The sequence below is a fragment of the Helobdella robusta genome (genome assembly GCF_000326865.2).
Source record: "Helobdella robusta unplaced genomic scaffold HELROscaffold_27, whole genome shotgun sequence".
Taxonomy (NCBI): domain Eukaryota; kingdom Metazoa; phylum Annelida; class Clitellata; order Rhynchobdellida; family Glossiphoniidae; genus Helobdella; species Helobdella robusta.
Genome location: NW_008704392.1, coordinates 2,454,760 through 2,465,346, shown reverse-complemented (window position 1 = coordinate 2,465,346; position 10,587 = coordinate 2,454,760). Strand labels below are relative to the sequence as shown.

Below are 10,587 nucleotides of genomic sequence, written 5' to 3'. Positions count from 1 at the left end.
TTTTGCATGTGTGTATGTGTTTGTGTGTGTGTATGTGTGTATGTGTGTATGGGTGTATGCTTGTTTGTTTGTGTGTGTGTATATGAGTGCTTGTTTGTGTGCGTGTGTTTGATTGACACAAATTTAATGCCGATAAACCTTGAAACAACATGTGTTAAAAATGAACATTATGTTGTAAAAGTATATACATATGTGTGCGTGTGTGTGTATGCATGTACATACGTATGTGTATGTCTGTATGTATACGTGTGTACGTTTGTGCACGTACGTGTGTACGTTGTACGATCAATAAAATATGGTTGTGTGAATTGATAATGATATAACCTTATTGTGATGACATTTTTACTAAAGCACAACTACTATTACAATTATTATTCTAGTTACCACACATAACAAAACCAAACAAAACCATAACCATTACCAACAACAACAATCACAGAGCAACGACAAGCAACAACCACAAAAACCAACCAACGACAACAAGAGACGCAGATTCACTGATTCTTTTTCCCGCCAAATTCTGCGCGCCACACGAATAATTCCCGCCATCTTCAAATCGGACGTTGGAGATGATGAGGCTGTGTTCGCTGGTGATGACGAAGTTCTCATATCTAGTGCTCTTATCTTGTATCAGTTCGCCATTTTTTAGCCAGAATAGCTGTTTGAATTGTGTGTGTGTGGTGTGTGCGTGTGTGTGTGAGTGTGTGTGTGTGTGTGTGAGTGTGTGTTTGCGTGTGTGCGTGTGTTTCCTTTTACTTAATGTAACTGAATATAAACAAAGGAAAGAATAGAAATTTATGGAGCGCCGTATCATCATTGTTGTCCCTGTTTTGTGTTATCTTTGCTTAAACAAACAGCATCTACATCGATGTTAACAATTTTATTATTGAAAACTATAATAATATAATAATAATAATTATAACAACATCCAAAATTCCAACAATAATAAAGACATTTTCAGAAAATGTTTGTGTAAATTTGCCCGTTGAGTGTCTGCTACGTCTTGTTTGTTAGATCCATATCAGATTTTGTTTTTCCGCCAAAAGAAATTTTTTGGCTTCATATGGTGTGTGTGTGTGTTTGTATTTGTGTGTGTGTGATTGTATCTCTGTATGTGTGTAGATCACATGGTACATGGTAAATTACATACAAGCATGCATCAAACTTTTATCGCATGCATGCTTTTGAACTAGTGTACGGTGGCATTGCACAGGATTTCGGCAGCCTATTGACGACCGTATCATCTGTAAGCCACCACACACACACACACACACACACACACGCACGCACGCACGCACACAAGCACGCACACACAAACACAAATACACACACACACACGCACGCACACAAACACGCACACACAAACACAAATACACACAAACACAACCACGCAGTAATTAATTGTTTCACGTGAGCAATCAACAGGATAGATTTTTCTGTAATAACTAAATATCAAATCGGAAAAAAATATTGTTTAAAAATTTGAAAACATTATTTACTTAGCAATTTTTTTTGAACCTCACTGACGTAGGATTATTTCAAAGTTGCAGGAAAACGCGGGGTGTACTATGAATGACGCTGATACGCAATGTTAGTTTAAGTGGTAAAAACATTTCCTCTACGCCATTCGAAATCTCTATATAACAAGAACTTCGAGCTAACATTCTCTAAAATTTGTTGTTAAGTCATTTTATTTAATAAATAATACTTTATAGAATAAAATGCGTTTAGTTTTTTCTCTGACCGCGTTGATCTTCTTGTCATTCTATTCCAGCTGTGGTTAGTCATTTTTTTAATTAATGTGAAACTCTCTTTTTACTAGAGACTATAATCGTTGTGATTATTATATTATTAATATTATTATTTATGGTCTGGTTTTCTGTAAAACATTTAAAAAACCATTCCTAATGAAAGTTAATTTTTGAAATTATTATAAATCATCAGCTGAGATAAAATGCGAGCACCGGATATACTTGTACCCTGTTCCAACCGCAAATTCTGGACCTCGGAGAATGGAACTTTCGTGTCAAGGAGGCAGAGATGTAAGTCTTTTTAACGTTTTTAAAAAATTTTTCATAAATTTTCTTCTCTATTAAGTCAACCAGCAAAGGCTGAATGGCAAAATGGTATATCAGTTAGAGGTGCCTTGAACTACGTTGCATAGTAGCCGATTTGATTTCAAAGAGGTCTTTACTTACGCTAGTTTGAAGAACGAGTTTAAATTTTTTGTGTGCTTATATGTGTGTTTAAGTGTGAGTGTGTTTGAGTGTATGTGCGTAAAAATTTATTCGTTTCTGTTTATTTTTTCCTAGGCGGATTATTTTGACTACAGAGGTGACGACGAACGCATCTTGGTACAGCACAACAGAAAAACTGGATTGTTTGTTAGTTGTTGGGAGCACTTTTTCACTTATATTTCCTAAAAAACTTATTAGAATGGCTCTTTTCATATTTTATCATCCACATTTGTATTTTAATTGTGAAAAATTTACTAAAATTAACGAAGAGAGGGGAATTTTTTCTGGACGACACAATCTACGGCATTGAAGAACAAGACGATAACGCAGAAGCGCCATTCGTTCTCATTCTTGGAAAGAAATACAAGATCAAAGTCCTACCTTTTAGGCCTCCAGCCTACATCATGAAAACTTCGAGGAAGACATAAATGGAGTGAACAACTGAGATGCTTCTTCTCCAAACGAGATCATTCAGATTTTAATTACATATTTCCAGCCAATAATTTTGAATATTATTCTAGAAAGAATTGAAAATTTGCAAAATTTTGTTTGAAAATTTGATAAAATTAATGACAGAAATAAACAAAATCATACAAACTAAATAATTTAGGATCAAATATTTCGCAATACAACAAAAAAATGTTATGTTTGTCACAATGATAAAAATGAGAGAGAGAGAGAGAGAGAGAGAGAGAGAGAGAGAGAGAGAGAGAGAGAGAGAAGGAAGATGAGAAAATGAAAGTTATTTTAAATAGTCAAAAAAATTGTTTAGTTTAGCTTTTAAACAATCCACACAATTTAAAATTTTCAGCGTCAATGACGATTGCATGCAAGCATGGTACAAACACGAACATCAAATAATTCTGTTTAATGTCAGGATTTTTTCCTAGTGCGTTTGTATCGTTGGCGTCCGCATTGTGTTTGCGTGTGTGTGCGCGTGTACGTGTGTGTTTGTGTGTACGTGTGTGTGTGTGTGCGCGCGCGTGTGTGTGTACGTGTGCGTACTCTAACTCATTCTTTCATTTATTTTTTTAACATTCCTTTCCTCTTTCGTTCGCATTGTTTTGACATCAATAATAAAATGGTTATAATGATTGAATGAAACCACACTTTAGCTAAAAAAATTTCTATTTTCAGGTTTTACTTTAATTGGCACTCTACACACAGACACACACACACACACACACACAGACACAAATACACACAGACACACACACCTCACACGTACACACACATAAATGAGAACACACATAGGTATGTGATACCATATCTACACTTATCTACATTCTACATAATGTAGCGAGTTCATATATCGGTATTGGTACACAACATGGCCTCTCTGATTAATTATGAAAGATGTTATTTAATAGTAAGGGTTAAGAAAAGTTTCGAAGATAAAAGATATTTTTATTTAACTCGACTAGTGTAGCGCCTAATTTACTAGCTTAAACACATCTTAAATCGTTTTAACGGGTTTTTAATAGTTTTTTTTCTTTCTCCTTCAGATATGACATACAAGGTTGAAATATTTACAAACCAAACATGACAACATTTTGGGGGTTTGCCGTTATATTTGTATGCCTGTGTAAGTGTGTATGTTTGTGTACGTGTGTGTGTAATAGTGAGTGTGGGTTATATAATTAGACAATTATTGACTGCTGAGGTATCTGCATGAAGTCATTAAATAAATATCAGAAGAGATCTAAGCACTTAAATGCGCATTATACACACGCATGCCCACACGCGCGCGCACGCACGCACATACGCACGTATAATTAAGAAAAAAAAATCAGTTGAAGATTTCATAACGGCTCTATAAATATAATCTTAGTGCTTCTGGATTACCCTTTTGTTACTCTTTTATGTACGTAATAAGTTTGTGGGTTTTGTGTGTGCGTGTGTGTATGTGTATGTTTGAGTATGTATGTTTGTGTGCCCACTTGTGTATGCATTATGCATGTGTATATGTATGTATCGTGTGTGTATACGCATAGATTTTTTGCGTGTATGTGTGTGTGTATCAAATTAAATGTTTATTTAAAGTTTCAATAAATAATGTAGCTTGTTAATTAGATAATGAAATAATTCATTCATTCATTCAATCATTCATTCATTCAACTGACCGTTGGTTGAGGCACTCCTTCCGGTGGACTGCATTGGAATTCTACCATCTCGCCCAACGTCGCCTTCTGCATTATTGGCTCTGACTCAAATGATTTCTTTAAATCTAATTGGTTGTTAGGTTGAGTAAATTTTGATTTGTTGGTTGGTTGTGTGATTGATCGATTGATTAGTTGGTTGATTGATTGATTGGTTGCTTAATTGGCTGATTAATTTGATAACTTATTCATTTCTTGATATACGTGTATGTACACAGTATACACATACATGAAAGTTAAACTATCCACATAAACAAACACACGTGCATACATGCACAAATACACATACATACACACACGCATACACATATACATACACACAAGCACATACCCATACACACACACACACACACACACACGCAAACAAGTTATCATTTAAAGTTGCATAAAATGAAATCCTTCCCCTAGCTTCTTCCAAATAAAATACCCAGTAACACACAATTGAACCAAACTGCAGTACAAACGTATTTTGATAACTACCGAACGGACCACACACACGAACACACACACACAAACACACATATATACATATATATATATATACATATATATATATATATATATATATATATATATATATATATATTTCACACATTCATATACACAAAATTTAACGAATATACCGGCTTCATCATCATCATCGTCATAATCACCACGAAAGATATTATCATATATAATTTTAAACATCAACATCAACACTATCATCATCATCGCCATCGTCATCACCATCATCATTATATTCACTAACATAATTGAAAACTTAAACATCATTTCAATGAACATCCTTAAAAAAAACATCATCGTCCTAATCGCTACAAATTATCTTCATCATTATCATAACTCCTATAGTCATCATCATCATCATTATCATCATCATCACCACCATTTCGACCATCATCATCATCATCAGCCAGAAGAATTTTAACAGTCGAAAAGTTAGAACAAATATTTTGACTTCTCCAGCTCCTGAGTTCTTAGAAGCAATTGTTCAAATTTATGCATTGCATATTTACGCACGCACGCACGCACTTACACACGCACACACGCACTTACGCACATCACTCACGCACATCACTCACACATACGCAGGTGAACAACAATGATAATAATTTTTATTATGAGGTTGTTATTTATTAAAACAATGAAACATAAAAAGTAAAGAAGAACAAAGACTAAAAACATCATCAACAACATCAACAACATCAACATCGACAACAACAAACATCACCAACATCAACAGCATCATCAATATCAACAACATCAACATTATACACATCAACATCAACAACAACAGCAGTAGCAAGCTTAATTGATTTTTAAAAGCACTTTCAATTAGGTTTGAAAAATTTTGGCACACACACTTAGTGCTAGGAACAAACACACACACTAACGCGCGCACACACACACACACACACACTCAAACATACATCAATACAAACACACATACACACAAACACATACACAATTTTTTAGATTTTACATCTTAATACCAAAAAAATACTTATTGAAAGTTAACTTTAAAAATACACACACACAATGTTTATATATTTGTAAATTATTCTTTGTGTGTGTGTGCGTGCGTGTGTGTATGTATGTGTGTGTGTATGTATGTGTGTGTATGTGTGTCAATGTGTAAACGTGTGCGTGCGTGCGAGTATGTGTTAAAATACAAAACTGCAAAGCAACGTTGTTGTGTTAGTTTATAAAAAAAAGAGTGACCTGTTTAAAAAAGGGGAAAAAATTCAAAACTGAGAGAACGAAAAATGCTATTGGTGATAATAACATGGAGTTTTTGCTGCCTTGAGGCAAGAAAAAAACATTAGCCCGATTAATAATAATCAGACACACACTTTCTCTCTTTCCTTCTCTCTCTCTCTCTCTCTCTCTTTCTCTTTCTCTCTCTCTCTTTCTCTTTCTCTCTTTCAATCACAAACACCGCACGAAGAAACGGAAAAATATTTAAACAATGGAATGGATATTTTTGTTTCGAGGTACACAAAAAGGCATTAGATGGATTATAAGAAATTTTCATCATTCGCGTACACTCGCACGCACACACACACACACACATATTTATGATTTAAAACCAATTCAAATTGAAAGAGAGCACACATACACACAGACAGACAGACACACACATTTATGATTTAAAACCAATTTACATTGGAAAAGAGCACACATACACACAGACAGACACATACACACAGTCAGAGACACACGCACACGCACACATACATGCACCCATGCACACATACACACACGCAGGAAACTCGTCACTTGTGATGAAAATGAAAAATGATAGCAACTTAAATGCTTCAGATGATTTAATAAAGGAAAAAACTGAACGATGGAAGAAAAGGATGCTGAAAATTAAAGAAACGTGAGAAAAAATAAAAAAAATAAAATTAGAGAAATGGAAAATGAGAGAGCGAGAGAGAAAGAGAAAGAGAGAGAGAGGGGGGGACAAAAAAGTTATAGAATGAGCGATTATAGTTATAAAAAAAAAGAAAATAAAACAGAGGAAGTCTAGATATGAAAGAGAAAGGAAGAGAATGACAGAAAGTGAGAGAGGGGGGGAGACAAATGAATGATAAGAAGAAGAGAGAAACTGAGAGAGAAAAACAGAAAAATAATTCTTTCGATTAGATTTTTCGTTTTACATGAACCTCAATTTGAAAAATATTTTACAATGAAATAAAATATTGTGTGCTGTCTGCTCCCAATTGGATTGACATCAATTTAAATTGTAACAACATTTCAATTAATTGTTTAATTAATTTACACAAATTTAAATAAAAATAAATAAATAAAGAGAGCATATACTCAAAACCACTAAAAATTGCGCGCTATAAAAGGATAGTTGGGATGACTTAATCATCTCATAAATAATTATCACAAGCACATTCCCACAAGAACACAGAAACGTAACGTAGAGAGCATGCATACACAAGGATGACGATGAAGATACAAACATCAAACGCCACATAAATTATTTTTCGAATTAAAGTATTAAGCTCTAGATAAATTGTATGATTTAATTCAAAATTTTAAAAACTAAATTATGATTGATTGACTGACTGAACGAATGAATGAACGAATGGATGAATGAATGAAAGAACGAGTGAATAAATGAAGGAACAAACAAATAAAGAATTGAAAGAATGATTAATTGAATGATTGAATAAATGAATAAAATGACTACAATGATTGAGGCAATTAAATGCGTTGATAAGTTTGTCGAACAAGTTGTTATTTATGGGACAAGAATGAATGACTGAATGAACGAACGAATAAACGAATGAATGAACGAATGAATGAACGAATGAATAAACGAATGAATGAATAATTAATGAGTCTGTGAAGCGATGAATAAATAAAATGATAGATGGATGGAAAGATAGATCAAGAAAAAAGTTTGGATGATAGATGAATTAACAAATGATTAAACGATATCACCGATGAAGGGATTATTATTAGATGTTGTCTTTAATAATATTTCACAATCCTGACATAAAAAATTTCTACGTCAAATATTCAAAGAAAATTTATAAAGAAATTGACTTCTTAAATTTCAAATAAACATAATTCTCTTTATTCAAACCGACAGGAAGTAAAACACAACTAAATGACATCAATGTCGAACAGCAGCGAGTTGAAGTTACTGCGTTCCAATACTAATGAATCCCTGTCCATTCCGTCACATTCATTACGTTGTATCATGCTTGTTATTGATATCTTTTAAAAATACTACAGAAAAAACTGTGAAAACAATCACAAAAAACAAACAACAACAACAATCGACAAATAGCAACAATCAATGGCAAAATGCAAAAACAATCCCAACGACAATATTAACAATAACAGACAAGCAAACAACAACCGCAACAACCACAGCATCAACACCAACAACAATCAACTAACAACAACAAAACTTACAGGCAGAAATAACCCTAGAACTTCTACTCTTAATATGCACAGCCCTGTTGCTATCATCATTATATAGCGCGTAACATTCGCAGATCATCTCGCCACCGTTGACAATTTCGTCTCGAAATATTTCGGCACGCAGTTGGAAAAACTTTCCATCCTCCGAAACACTGATCGTCTCGTTGGGTTTGTTGATCCAATTTCCGTTACATTTACGAAGTAGATTAGTGACCGGACCGGCCTTGCAGGTGAGGATGGCGGGTTTCCCCTTAGATGCGTAATAGCTAAGCTCCGGTTCCAGCTGGAAATATGACGATGTTGAAGATGGCGGCGACGATGGAGACGATGACGTGGTGTTTGTGGTGATGACGTCATTTTTCGGTGATTGGAGAAGTTGTTGGTCTCTAATTGCTGATGAGGCATCTGTCAGTGGAGGAATTTTTTCATTTTATTCATTTATTTATTTATATTTTTTCAATAAATATTTAATATTTCACGTTATATATAAATTTGATGATTTACGCCAGACACTAATAAATCATTTCATTCGTTCATTAATTCATTCATTCGTTCTTCATTTCATTCATTCTTTCAATCATTCATTCATTTATTCATTCATTCAGTTAATATTATTATTTTTTTTATTATTATTTTTATTATTATTGTTATTCAATAATTATTATGATTAATTATGTTTGTCAGTTGCTGACTTTTCATGGGCCGGCAAGCCAGCCCTACACAACAATTCAATTTATCATCAATTAAATATGAAATTATATATAGAGAAAGAAAGAATAAAAATAGAAAGAGAGAGAGAGAGAGAGAGAGAGAAAGAGAAGAGAGGAAAAGAAAGAATATATATGCGTTTATATATAAATAGTAGTCACGGAGGACATACAGAGGAAGAAAAAAGAAAGAGAGAAAGAGAAAGAAAAAGAGAGAAAGAGAGATAGAGAGATCAGTATATTACGATAGTTTAACATATCACATATTTTTTCACGTTCATTCATTCGTTCCTTCCATCCATCTATCAAATCTAGGTGAATGTACGAATATACATCCACCTAATTTATTCTTCCACTTCTTCGTTCCTATATTATTTTTTCACATTTTTATATCCATAAATAAACCACAGAGTAAAAAGTACGGCCTACAGATCATGCGAACACACGCACATGAGCACAATTACAGACGCGTGCAAAAAACAACTTAATGGCAAAGTGACAATGATGAAATATCATTTTTCGTGCTATGATGTCGTTTGGGTGTTTGTGCGTGTGTGTGTGTGTGCGTGTATGTGCGTGTATGTGTGTGTGTGTATTTGTATGTGTATATGTTTGTGTATGTGGTGTGTATATTTAACTATTTATGTATTTTTTTCACGCATTTTTTTGTTGGGATGAAACTTTGTCACGAAATGTCTGTTGGTCATATTTTCTCGAAATTTATTAATTTTATTCAAATATAATATCGGCTATTTTCAATAAGGCAGATAATAAATTTCATAAAATGACATCTTTATCAGTACCGTTAGATTATTGTTAGCTGTATAAAGATATGTTGTTTCTTTCGGGTAACCTTTTAAAGTTTGCACTGGTTTGAAATAAAATCAACAAATTAATAAATGAGCAGAAATAAAGTGGTTAGACATTTTTACATTTAAAACACTGACAAAACAATACAATACCAACACAGGCAGACGTACATACATACCGACGCAGACCAACAATCACATAAATGTAAAACCACACTACTAACTAACACTACACTACACAAAAACCCATATATAACAAAATATGCCAGACACTGTAATATCCACTTTCATACAATTAAGACAATACAAACCACAGCAAACAAGCTCAACAAACAAACTCATAAACAGTTCACTTTGCCTTTCTGACGCTTTAAATTTCAACTGAACTCCATTGCGTCTGCCCAGAGTAATTCGTTAAAGACATGGTTTTGTCTCTCTCTCTCTCTCTCTCTCTCTCTCTCCCTGCCTCTCTTTCTTTCTTTATCTTTCTTCTTTACTTTCTTTTTCTGCTTTTCTCTCTTTTCTTCGTTTTTCCTCTTATTTTTTATCATTATTGAGTGATAAAAATTACTTGACACCAGCGATTAATTAATAATCCTCACATGAATATATTAATACATGATCAAAATGATGATATTAATAATAAAACTAATTACTATCTGTTGCAGTAGTAAAATTTACCAGCAGTCGTCGTTATTATTATTGTTAGTATCGTTACTGAAAATTAAAA

The 10,587-nt window shown here is 33.5% G+C and overlaps 2 protein-coding genes across 2 annotated transcripts in view; one reads left to right on the top strand and one right to left on the bottom strand.

Moving 5' to 3' along the window:
• Nucleotides 1-1,136, bottom strand: part of HELRODRAFT_192060 (hypothetical protein) — a gene marked incomplete at its 5' end in the record, with an annotated part of 12,322 nt that extends 11,186 nt beyond the window's left edge. The window contains 2 exons of the mRNA XM_009020390.1: nucleotides 472-658; nucleotides 1,128-1,136. Coding sequence (XP_009018638.1) covers nucleotides 472-658; nucleotides 1,128-1,136 — 196 coding nt within the window. The remainder of the gene's footprint in view (nucleotides 1-471; nucleotides 659-1,127) is intronic.
• Nucleotides 1,137-1,721: 585 nt separating this feature from the next.
• On the top strand, nucleotides 1,722-2,665 carry HELRODRAFT_173793 (hypothetical protein; the record flags this gene model as incomplete). The annotated part of the gene is made up of 4 exons (XM_009020389.1): nucleotides 1,722-1,779; nucleotides 1,945-2,042; nucleotides 2,313-2,384; nucleotides 2,507-2,665. The coding sequence occupies 4 exons, from the start codon at nucleotides 1,722-1,724 to the stop codon at nucleotides 2,663-2,665; spliced, it is 387 nt and encodes a 128-aa protein (XP_009018637.1).
• Between the last annotated feature and the right edge of the window lie 7,922 nt (nucleotides 2,666-10,587).